The sequence below is a fragment of the Arvicanthis niloticus genome, chromosome X (genome assembly GCF_011762505.2).
Source record: "Arvicanthis niloticus isolate mArvNil1 chromosome X, mArvNil1.pat.X, whole genome shotgun sequence".
NCBI lineage: Eukaryota > Metazoa > Chordata > Mammalia > Rodentia > Muridae > Arvicanthis > Arvicanthis niloticus.
Window position 1 is genome coordinate 54,678,231 of NC_047679.1, and position 12,251 is coordinate 54,690,481.

The 12,251-nt window shown below is 44.5% G+C and overlaps 1 protein-coding gene across 4 annotated transcripts; it reads right to left on the reverse strand.

Moving 5' to 3' along the window:
* Positions 1–673: 673 nt before the first annotated feature.
* Slc7a3 (solute carrier family 7 member 3) lies at positions 674–12,017 on the reverse strand. 4 transcript variants are annotated; one of them, XM_076919136.1, is made up of 13 exons: positions 6,852–12,017; positions 6,616–6,759; positions 5,211–5,610; positions 4,498–4,656; positions 4,143–4,317; positions 3,883–3,995; positions 3,540–3,762; positions 3,228–3,367; positions 3,032–3,134; positions 2,130–2,296; positions 1,532–1,698; positions 1,150–1,258; positions 674–1,042 (listed from the first exon to the last, which is right to left on the reverse strand). In XM_076919136.1, the coding sequence occupies exons 3-13, from the start codon at positions 5,578–5,580 to the stop codon at positions 912–914; spliced, it is 1,857 nt and encodes a 618-aa protein (XP_076775251.1). In that variant the 5' UTR covers positions 5,581–5,610; positions 6,616–6,759; positions 6,852–12,017; the 3' UTR covers positions 674–911. The 4 variants fall into 4 exon arrangements, with proteins under 4 accessions (XP_076775251.1, XP_076775253.1, XP_076775252.1 ...); XM_076919138.1 differs by having other exon boundaries at positions 5,517–5,613; XM_076919137.1 differs by having other exon boundaries at positions 1,532–1,635; positions 5,211–5,613.
* Between the last annotated feature and the right edge of the window lie 234 nt (positions 12,018–12,251).

The window sequence follows — 12,251 nt, forward strand, 5'->3', positions numbered from 1 at the left end:
AATACTTAATAAATGGTAACATTAGCTCCCTGCTCTAGCTTCCCAACTACTTCCAAACTCCCATCGCTGCCAAACTAAAAATCCACCACCCTGCTAGGAAGTCTTGTGACTATCTCTTACACACACACACACACAGTTCGTGGGATGTGTAAGGCCCATGTGCATCTTACTTCCAGCTACATTACAACTGTAGTCAGGCCACAGAAAATCTGTTTGATCGTACTGGTCACTGGCAATTGTTCCCTGCCTTCAGTCTACTTCTTACTGAGGTAAAATGTGGTCCTTTGTGCTTCCTTATCACTCATCCCTACCCTGAGTTAACTCATTGTCTCATATTCGTGGTTACCTACTTGTTCCCCTCATAGACTGTGAGACAGGAGCAGAGTTTACTGTTTGTGTTACGGGCTGTCGGCACAAGGTCTAAATTTTTACATATTTGTTAAATAAATAAATAAATAAATAAATAAATAAATAGTTTTTAAGGGTGTTTGTAGCTATGCAGCCTTTACTATCCTCTCCAAACCCTCGTCCAAAAGGTATACACCCAGGAACAGCAGAAAATTTTGTGACTGCTAGAGAAAAAAACACAGGACAATTCTCTGAATGTTACCCAGCCTTAAAGCCAAGCTTTACATAATCTCTAATAAGCAAAGAACAGGACAGTGTTTTTTTTCCCATTTTCTTTTAATAACATTTTTCAAAGCCAGGAAACAACTACAGAGACTATTTCAAAGTAGACAAGTTAAAAACAAATGAGTAACAGCAAAGACATAGCCATCATTTCACAAGAAATACAGAATACTGTTTCATATCTGTCACTAACACCACATGAGAGGCCCAGCTCTCCACGGGGTCAAGAGTACTCTTCATTATTGTGTAGGAGAACTAGACAACACTTGGGTAGGATTAGGTCAAATGCTGTGAACACAGGAAGTGGTGAGATCAAGGTCTATAGTTTGGGCCCTTGTTTGGGGTACAGTTTGATGATTCTTAACTTCTTCCACACTGTGTTGGATCCCATAGCCAAAGTAGATAGTAAATCCTAGTAGGGATAGACAAATGTAAGGTGGGTGTTCCAACTGGAGATCAAGAGGGAGAGGAGTCAGGATAGGTCACCTAAGAGGCTTACTCTTCAAAGCAGACACCTACCAATCAGCATCCAGATCCCAAATCGAGCCCAAGTGCCAGCTGTCATTTGCATCATCAGGTAAACATTCACAAAGATGCTCACCAATGGGAGTAGAGGAACAACAGGCACCTGCAAAAAAAAAATCTTTATATACAACACAATAACCTACTGGAGGCGGGCAGAGCAGGTCAAGTTTAAGCCCTATTCATGCTCTGGATTTTAGCAGTCATTCATGTGTCACATATATTATTAGACTCTTCAAATCCAGAATGTAAGAGAACATCAGCAGGAGTCTGGCCTAACCAGCTCTGACATTACCCTCTTAAGTCCGATTAAAGAACATAAGTTACAAGCCCTAATTGCCTCAAGATGGATTGGTGAGGAAAAAGAAACATCATTTACCTTAAAGTAAAGAGGAGTGTGGTTCTGTGGCTGTCTCCAGATGACCCCAGAAATTCCAAGAATGAGCCCCAGGATCAGCACAACCACTGTGACCCACACTGGGTCTCCAGAACGAAGTGGAGTTGTCCACCAGGTCAGCACCAGGCAAAGAACAGTTAGTAGTACAGCTTCAAAAGTCAAGTTGAGAGGCATCAAAACCAACTCTTGAAATCAATATGCTAAGATGTAAGGCATCCCATTCTAAGGAGGGGTACCCTCTTGCTAGACCTCACCAAATGCCACCACACAATGTCTATCCTACTGTACTGATCTCACCAAATCATCCCAAAGAAAAAAGCCACGCTTGGAACTGGAGAGATGGCTTAGCAGTTAAGAACACTTACTGCTCTTGCAGAAGACCTGGGTTCTGTTCCCAACACTTATTTAAATTATAACTATCTATTAACTCCAGTTCCAAAGGATCAGAAGCCTTTTTCTGACCTATGTAGTTACCAGACATGCACAGTGCACATACATTCATGCAGGCAAAATATTCACACACATGAAAATCAATAAATCCTAAACAAAAAAAAAGAAAAGAAAAAAATCCACTGCTCACCAAGCAGTGAGGAACAAACATAGACAACTCGGCCAGAAAGGAGTGTGGGGATGGAGTTGACAGGACAAAATAGAGCCTGGAAAGTCAGCTTCTCTGCTTCAATTGTCTCCTTCTCTGGCAATTCCACTTCCTCTTCACCATTCTTCATTTCCGGGTCAGGCTGATATCTGTGGCAAGAGTAAAGAAACAATTTTAAGAATAACTCAGGTAGCTTGTTTATCACCGTTAAAGGTAGAAGCTTGGGCTGGAGAGATGGCTTAGCCTATAAAGCATCTGCCAGTGGGCTACAGAGACAGCCTGGCAGGTAAAAGCTTTTACTTCTCTTGAAAAGGACCTGCATTCAGTTCCTGGCACCTATATTGGGCAGCTCACAACCACCCATAACTAGCTCCGGGAGATTCAATGTTGTCTTCTGACTTCCAAGGGTACCCACAGACAGACAGACAGACAGACATATAGACAGACAGACACACACAGAGAGAGGGGGGGGGGCGGTTAATATTCAAGTGTTTGCCACACAAACATGACAGGACTTGAGTTCAGATCTCGAACATTCATATAAAACCCAGGTGTCCTGTAACCCCCAGTGCTACTGAATTAGAGCTAGGTAGGGTTCTTAGAATTCACTAGCCAGCCGACCTAGCCAAGCAGTGAGTTCCAGATTCAGTGAGATACTCCATCTCAAAAAATAAAGTAGAACGGAACATAGGCAGACACCTAACTCTGCCTCCACACACACATGTACATGCAACCACATAGATATGCAAAACACACAGGAGATGGAGGTGGCTCTTTTGGACAGAGCAAGATGGCCAAATTACTCAAGGAGAATCAGGATGACAGAAGGCAGAGGAGTGGGCATAACATCCTACCTCACCCAGACATACAGACACAAGTCTTACCTAAGGATAAGAACACAAATGGACACCAAGGAGTGAGCAAGCAGAGTCCCGATTGACATGAGGTCCACGAGATCAGTGAGTTCAAAGAGGAACGCCATGAATGCTAAAATCGCAGGCAGAAGCAAATGAGTGAAGGATGAAGTTAACAGAGTTGGGGAAACAACTAAAAGGGGTAGGTTTGGTTTGGCTTTGTTACCTGCAATAACACCAGATATCATGGTGGCCACAATGGGTGTATGTGTGCCATTGTGGACCCTAGCAAGGACATGGAACAGGAGGCCATCTTTTGCCATTGAATAGATCACCCGAGGCATAGGAAACATAGAGCCCAAAAGGCTGAAAAAGACAATGTCCAAGGGGAATGAGTTTACCAAGGTATCTGTTCCGAGCCTGTGTGTTTATAGCATCTCCACCTCCCCTTCCCAACCCTTGTAAGGAACATTCTCTGGCACAAAATAGACATAGCTTGAAACTACAGCCATGAGACAAACAAATATTTAACACTGACCTAGTAGAAAGTGCACAGAGGGAGCCAATAGCCACCAAGTAGCGGGCAGGCTCCCAGCCAACATAAGAAAATGCTCCAGGCAGAGGGCTGTCAGGCTGAAGCTTGTAGTAAGGCATCATCAGGGTAAGTGATGAAGACACACCAAAATAAGCCAAAAAGCAGATGGACAGTGAAATCACAATACCCATGGGGATGGAGCGCTGGGGATTCCGAGCCTCTTCCCCTACAAGGAAACACAGGGCACAATGTTCTAAACCAGGGGAATAGGCTTGCTCCTCTGCCACCCCCAATCTGTAAGCTCACACATTACACCCAAGGTCACCCAGGATTGCGTGACTGTTACCAGTGGTTGCAATACAGTCAAAACCAACGAAGGCATAGAAACAGGTAGCAGCGCCACGGAGAATCCCTTCCAAGCCAAAAGGCATAAAACCTCCAGATCCCATAGAGGCCAAGCTAGAGTACGAGAAGGAAGAGAACCCATAAGAGTTTGTTCAGCTAAGTGCATCCCTTTTCTCTGATGCCCGGTTGCTTCTTGTCTCCCATTCCCATTCTGGATTCCCCTCCTCCCCGATTATGGTCCCAGTTCTGTGGCTCTCTAACCTACAAGTGCCATTGGATTCACTCATGGCCAAGCAATAGTCTTCCGTGAGCTTCCAGTTTCTCAGTTCTCCCTTAATGAAGCCGGAGATGATGACAAAGCCGAGAACCAAAAGGTTCATCCCTGTGAACACTTTGGTAACCAGGGCTGATTCACTAGCCCCCAAAACCAGCAATCCTATGGGAGAAATTTGTTCAGGATCCTGAGGACAAAATCCTTCCTATGAGCTTGCTTTCCCTTTTTCCTGCCTCTGTGTGGCAGACTCTTTCCTTCCCAGCTTCCTTTCCTCCCATCATTACCCTTAAGCACGTCCCAAGCCCAACCCTTCCCATCATTCAGCCCTGCCCTTTGCCTCACCAGTGAGCAGCAACACAAGGGCCAAGGCAAAGAAATCTGGATATTCTGCAATGACACGAGGCATGTTCAGTAAGATGGTCCCCTTCAGAGTCCGAGAGATGTGGTTTCCAATCAGGTTGTCAAAAGCAGAGCTCCAAGCCCGAGCCACACTGGCTGTACCTGGTATATAGCAATTGTATTTTCTACTGTAAACCCAATACTCAGGAATATTATAAGATCAAGTTCCCTCCCTCCTACATACTAGCTTCACAGATTCAGGCCATAGTTACCCACCTCACTCTGTCTGTCTGTCTGTCTGTCTGTCTGTCTGTCTCTCTCTCTCTCTCTCTCTCTCTCTCTCTGTGTGTGTGTGTGTGTGTTTGACAGTTCTATGCAGCTCAGGTTTAGCCTGGCCTCAAACTCAACAAACTCTTGACCCTCCTACCTCAGCCTCTAAGTGCTAGAATTACAGGTATACAACTCCAGACCCAGCTCCTGTTATTAATTTTAAAAACCCTAACCAGTATCTTAATGAACATAGACAGAGGTGGGCAATTGTTCTGCACCTTCAAGCCCTCCATACACCCAAACAAATAAAAATATAAACATCTAGAAGTATTGAGACACTAGTCAAAGAAATTGACCAAAATTCCACTCAGATTTCTGGATTCATAATCCCTTTGCTATTTTCGTAGTCATCCATCCTCCCATCCCACCCCAAGCATCTATCTCACCAATGACGTAGGAGAGAATGAGATTCCAGCCGGTGGTGAAGGCCCAGAGTTCACCTACGGTGACATAACTGTAGAGATATGCAGAACCAGAGCCGGGAACCCGGGCACCAAACTCAGCATAACACAGTCCAGCCAACACAGAGGACAGAGCAGCCACCAAAAAGCAGATCACAACGGATGGTCCTGCTTTATCTTTGGCCACCTCACCAGCCAGGACATACACACCTGCACCTAATGTGCTACCCACACCCAGGGCCACTAAGTCGAGGGTGCTGAGGCATCTGACAAGGCGGGTCTCACTCATACCCAGCTCCAACACACGTCTCCGCACCAGCTTTTGACCAAATCTTCGAAGCACCTGCCACAGCATTCTAGTTGGAATTGAAGAGGATGCTACCTTCTGCTGAAAAACAAGACAAAAGCCCTTCAATGGGTCTCATTGTCCCCAAGCTCTAAAAGTGAATTTCAAAACCCACTCCACTAAGTGAATGAGTTACAGAGACAAAGGGGGGTGGGCTGAGGAAGGGAGAAAGCAAGCCACTTCACCTCTAATTACCATTTCTTCATATGCAAGTAGGAATTACAATAATAATGCAAGCAGGGATTACAGTATCTCTGAGGCTGGAGGAAGGACCCATTTCAGAAAAGGCTAGTGAAAGCCCAGTATAGCACAATGGTTGGCCTCTAGTAAGTGCTTGGACATTAGGCTTCTTCTTTTCTTGCCCAAAAACCTATGGGATTTATCCTAGAACCCAGTCCAGCAGCCCTAAAACCTAACATTTCTGTTTCCCAGCCGGTGGCTCCTAGTGAATCAAGCGGAAACTCAACTCGGAGCAACTCTGAAAGAACCCCTTTTTACACCCATTACCCATATCCCTTTCAGTAAGCACCCAGAGAGCTTCAAAGAGACATGGCGCCCCACCGCCTGGAAGAGGGGACTGACCTCAATCTTATCCCTCTTCGACAAGCCCACAACGATCCACCTGAGTCTTCTTTGCTCTCCGGAGAAAGCAAAGGTTCCCCCACCTCCTCCGGTCCCGCTAGGCTAAGCTGACCTATGAGCACCAGCGGTGAGGTGGGGCTTCGGTCACTGAAATTGGGAGATGCGCCTGGGGGGTGGGGGGGAAGGCAAAACCAGCCCGAGATTGATCGCACTTCCCTCTCCGCAGATTAGGGGTCCCTCCCGGTGGACCTAGACTTAGCATCTAGATTTTTATAGCTCCATGAAGAAACAGTCTGGGGCTGCGCTGGAGCTAGGGAACCCTGGCTCCTGGGCTAGGGTCTTAACAGCAACAGGTCACAGTTGCGCTGATGCAACTGCATGCCCTGGTTGCCTGAAAAGCCTAGGTATAAGAGGAGCCTCCCCCTCCCCATTCTGACACACGTGCCAGCCCCAAAGGCTTACCAGAAAGCAGTGGCAGCCCAGAGGGCGAAGATTCTCAGATCCGGTTCAGTGAGGCTGACTTCAGTCAGAGTTGGGTTGGGTCTGCAGACTTAGGCTGCTCAGGCTTCAATGCCGCATCTCAGGGTCCTTGCAAGCCAAGCGCCCCTTATATTCACAGGGAGGAGGAGCCAGTAACGTCATGGGATCCCAGCCCCAAGCCCTCTCCCTACAAATGACACACAACACAATATACATACCAACGCACGCGCTTGTACACACACACAAATGCATGCGCGCACACACACACGCATACGCATGCATGCACGCACAGAATCACTTGGCTTTGCAACGTTGGTTGCTTTTGGCCTGAGACTGCTTCCCAACCAAAAAGAACAAGCAGGGCATGGCCGGGAGCGAGAAAGGAGGGAGGATAGCCTTTAACCATTTGCCTCTCTGGTGGTCAAAGACAATAAAAAGCTTCCTGATCACAGACCCCCTGGGAATTTACTACCTTTATGCATGATTAGTCAGAATCAGCACTGGGGAGGGGAGTGGATAAAAAGAATTGGGATTGTGTGAAGGATGGAGGGGCAAATAGCACCAAGTCTCCATCTCACCGTGTCTTCTCCCTGAGCGTGCCTGTCTGCATGAAATCCTTCAGAACAGTGCAAGACTATCAACAGCCCCCTGACTGCTGCCTCTGCGCTCACCCGCACCTGTTTCTAATACAGACAGCAAGAGAATGGAAGACAGTTTCAAACCTCCTGTACTCGGACCCCATGTAGATTCATTCCTAGGCCACAATGTATTTGTAGCATCTCTGCGCCTGCCTATTAATATTAACTACGGAATTATGAATATTTAAATATTGAAGGAGAGAAACGTTTTAAAATTTATATTGATGGGGATCAGTCCTGTAGGTCTCCCAGTGCCAAGACTACACCAATGAGCTGCAGCCCCACCCTTTAATTTAATTTTACTGATGACTAAGCTGAAGTTTGGAGCGTCCGACTTACCATTGAGCCACCGTTCTGATAAAACCTGGCCTGTTGCTTTTAAGGTCTGGCCTCCCATTGGTAATATACTTCATTCAAATGTCCAAGAAAGAGGAAGTGTGAAGCTCATGCAAAAGGTAGGTCCTTTATAGGCTAGGAAACAGCAGAAGACTGTAGAAACTTAAGAGGCTCCATGTGTCTCTATCATTTCTTACAGTGGCCGGAAGGGCAGGAAGAGTTGGAAAGGTGTAGTTCTCTTCTGCTAACCCATTTTAGCATCTAAGGATAGCTCCAAATACATTGTTTCCTCTAATGATCCACTATGAATATGTTATCATCAACCATTTAGCATCCAAATACTTCTTGAGAGTCTCCTCTGGAGCCTGAGCTTCCCTGAAACTCACTATGTACTGAAAGGAATAGAAACTTTTTGAGACCCCTAGCAGATAGAATGGAGCCAGGCCGGCTATGTTCCAAGAACTTAGCTGACCACAAAAAGGCAGAACCAAGAATGCAGGTCATCTGGTTCACGAGCTCTAGGTTCCAGGAACCTGGCTAACTACAAAGTAGATGGTTGAACAAGATTATATTCCTGAGAAAAACATGACTGACTAAATGATGGGGTGGTACTTTCCAGCCCCTCATTGGGCAGTATCTCTGGCACTCACAATAGTGCTTGATTTTTTTTTTTTTTTTTTTTTTTTTTTTTTTTTTTTTTTTTTTTTGGTTTTTGGAGACAGGGTTTCTCTGTGTAGCCCTGGCTGTCCTGGAACCCACTCGGTAGACCAGGCTGGCCTCGAACTCAGAAATCCACCTGCCTCTGCCTCCCAAGTGCTGGGACTAAAGGTGTGTGCCACCACCGCCCAGAATTTGATCTTTTTCAAATACTGCTGCAGGAGCAGATGAATGACTCACTCACCACCCTAGGAAAAAACTTAGAGATGTAGATTGTTAGTAACAACCACCACCCTTAGAGAGAACTTAGAGACATAAACTTTTAGGTTAAGATGCTTTTGTTAAAATGTTCTTGAGGAACAATTTAAAGTTCAGAAAGACACACACTTAATAGTTGAGATCAGGAAACAAGAACAAGGGCAGCCAGACTAGTACTGGCTGAACTGCTGGACTAGTGATCAAGGAGATGATTAATTTCTTATACTCATTTTTGTCCTTGGCTTCCTGATATGATTTAATAAAAAAAATTGTTAATGAGTAGGTGTGCACTTTGATTGAGGACTTAAAGTAGTAATGACTGATACATATATGTGTGTGTGTATACATATGTATGTATGTATACATATGTATATATGTGTGTATGTATATATATATATATATGTATCTATGTATATATATGCATGCTTAGGTTTCTGGTTTTAAAAGTTTTTTATAAGATTACATTTTTCCATTATTTTATTTATGTATTCACTTTACATCTAAATATTTGTCCCTTCCAGTCCCTCTGACACACAGCTCCTCTTCCCATCCCCCCTTTCCTTCTCCTCTCCTCAGAAGGGGAGCCTCCCTGGGTCTCACCCCACCCTGGCACATCAAGTCACTGCAGGACTAGGAGCATCCTCTCCCACTGAGGCAAGACAAATTAAGGGAATGGGATCCACAGGCAGGCAACAGATTCAGGGACAGTACCCACTCCAGTTCTTGGTGGACCTGAAGACCCCCACTGTGGGGAGACCCTCACTCAAGTCTCGGGATGTCACAACCACCCAAAAAAACTCACAAAACACCAAAACTGGATGCAAGTAGCATGAGGTAGCATAGGCTTTAATCAGTCGAATAATGGTCAATCCTTAACCCAAGTAGGGGCAGAGAAATTGACAAGACCACCTGGTCAGGGGCAGTCTTATATAGGAACTCACAAACAGGGGTGGGGGTGAAGGGGTAACCAAGGAAACATAACATAAAAAGAGTGGAAAGTCTCAGAGAGACCCAACCCATATTTGTCAGGGTCATGTGGCAAACACTCTGTACTTTTATTCTTTTCAAGAATGTGGTCCTGCCCTATCATTGTCTAGTTAATGATGTCTTGGTAGCCCCGACCACTGTCCTGTCTTATCATTGTGGTCATCAGCTCCCTGGTTCCACCTAAATGGCTTATATCCTTTCCTTGTGGTCAGCGGGTTCTGGAACCGGCCGGTGTACATTCTTGGCTCATTTCAGAGAGAAAATTTTCATGCCCTTTAAAGAAAAGCCTGTATATATTTTATAAAATGATCTTTTATAATTTTTCATTCTTCAGACCCACATGAAGACCAAGTTGCCCATCTGCTACATATATGTTCAGGAGGCCCCATGCTCTTTCTTTGTTGGTGGTTCAGTCTCTGGGAGCCTTGAAGGGTCCAAGTTAATTGACTCTATTGGTCTTCCTGAGGATTTCTTATCCCCTTTGGGGCCCTCAGTCTCTCTCAAACTCTTCCTTAAGAGTTCCCAAGCTCCATCTAATGTTTGGCTGTGGGTCTCTGCATCTGTTTAGGTTAGCTGCTGGGTGGAGCCTCTCAGAGGACAGTTATGCTAGGTTCCTGTTTGCAAGCATAACAGAGTATCATTAATAGTGTAAGGGATTGGTTCTTGCCCACAGGATGGGTCTCAAGTTGGGCCAGTTATTGGTTGGTCATTCCCTCAGTCTCTGCACCATCCTCTGTCCCTGCATTTCTGCATAAATTTTGGGTTGAAAGTTTTGTAAGTGGGTTGGTTGCTCCACTGGGAGTTGTCCCTGGCTACAGGAGATGGCCACTTCAGGTGTTATATCCCCCACTGCTAGGAGTCTCATCAGAGTCACCTCCACAGACTTCCTGTGGCCTCACAGCCCCACACCCCATCTCAGGTCTCTGGCGAGTCCTAGAGATGCTTACCCTGTCCACCACTGATTTCTGTTCTCTTTCCCCTGCTCTCCCTACACACACACACACACACACACACACACACACACACACACACACACATCCCCTCTCACATCCAGTTCCCTCCCTCCATCCACTATTTTATTTCCCCTTCTGAGAAAGTTTCAAGCATCTTCCTTTAGACCCTCGTTGTTGTTTTGCTTCTTTTGGTATATGGATTGTAGCGTGGAATTCTTTGCTTCATGCTAATATCCATGTATTAGTGAGTACATACTCACATGTATGTCCTTTGAGTCTGGCTTACCTCACTCAGGGTGTTATTTTCTAGTTCCAGCCATTTGTCTGCAAAACTCAGGATGTCCTTGTTTGTAATAGCTGAATAGTATTCCATTGTGTAAATGAACCACATTTTCTGTATCCATTCCTCTGTTGAAGGACATCTGGGTTCTTTCAAGTTTCTGGCTATTATAAATAAGGCTGCTATGAACATAGTGGAGCATGTGTCTTTTTGGGACAGTGGAGCATCTTTTGGGTATATACCCAGGAGTGATATAGCTGGGTAGAACTATTCCCAATTTTCTGAGAAACTACCAAATCGATTGGTTAGAGTTACACCAAGATCTTTTATATTACTTGTGACTATTGTGATGGTGTTGCTTTCCTAATTTTTTCTAGCCCCATTTATCATTTGTATAAAGGAAGGCTATTGATTTCTTTGAGTTAATTTTGTATCCAGCCACTTTAATCCAGCCACTGCCTATCAGCCGTAGGAGTTCTCTGGTACAATTTTTGGGGTCACTTATGAATACTATCATGTCATCTGTGAAATAGTATACTTTGATGTCTTCCCTTCTAATTTGTATCCCCTTGATCTCCTTTAGTTGTCTTATTGCTCTAGCTAGGACTTCAAATGCTATATTGAAATGATAGGGAGAGAGTGGACAGCCTTGTCTCATCCCCATGTTAGTGGAATTCCTTTAAATTTCTTTCCATTTAATTTGATGTTGGCTATTGATTGGTTTGCTTTTATTGTATTTACGTATGCCCCTTGTATCCCTACTCTCTCCAAGTCTTTTATCATGAAGGAATGTTGGATTTTGTCAAAGGCTTTTTCAGCAACTAATGAGATGACCATGTGGGTTTTTTTACTTTCATTTTTTAATATGGTGGATTACGTTGATGGATTTTCATATATTGAACCATCCTTGCATCCCTGGGATGAAGTGTACTTGATCATGGTGAATGATGTTTTTGATGTGTTCTTGGATTCAGTTTTTGAGTGCTTTATTGAGTGTTTTTGTATCAATGTTCATAAGGAAACTGGTCTGAAATTCTTTTTTTTTATTGAGTCTTTGTATGGTTTAGGTATCAGGGTGACTATGGCCTCATAGAATGCATTAGGTAGTGTTCCTTCTGTGTCTATTTTGTGGAATAGTTTGAGGAGCATTGGCATTAGCTCTTCTTTGAAACTCTGGTAGAATTCTGTGCTAAAACCATCTGGCCCTGGGGCTTTCTTTTCTTTCTTTCTTTTTTTTTCGTTCTTTCTTTCTTTCTTTCTTTCTTTCTTTCTTCTCCTTCTCCTCCTCCTCCTCCTCCTCCTCCTCCTCTTCTTCTTCCTCCTCCTCCTTCTTCTTCTTTGTTGTTGGGAGACTTTTGATGACTGCTTCTATTTCTATTTCCGTATGGGTTATAGTGTTAGATAAATAGTTTACCTGATCTTGATTTAACTTTGGTAAATGGTATCCATCTAGAAAATCATCCATTTCATCTAGACTTTCCAGTCTTGTTGAGTATAAGCTTTTGTAGT

Excerpts from the sequence above, each read along its gene's own strand:
- Slc7a3 (XM_076919136.1), bottom strand. The coding sequence starts at position 5,580 with ATGCTGTGGCAGGTGCTTCGAAGATTTGGTCAAAAGCTGGTGCGGAGA. Across the intron at positions 4,657-5,210 it reads CATTCTCTCCTACGTCATTG|GTACAGCCAGTGTGGCTCGG; the intron begins GTGAGATAGATG and ends GCTATATACCAG. Across the intron at positions 3,763-3,882 it reads TGACTGTATTGCAACCACTG|GGGAAGAGGCTCGGAATCCC; the intron begins GTAACAGTCACG and ends GTTTCCTTGTAG.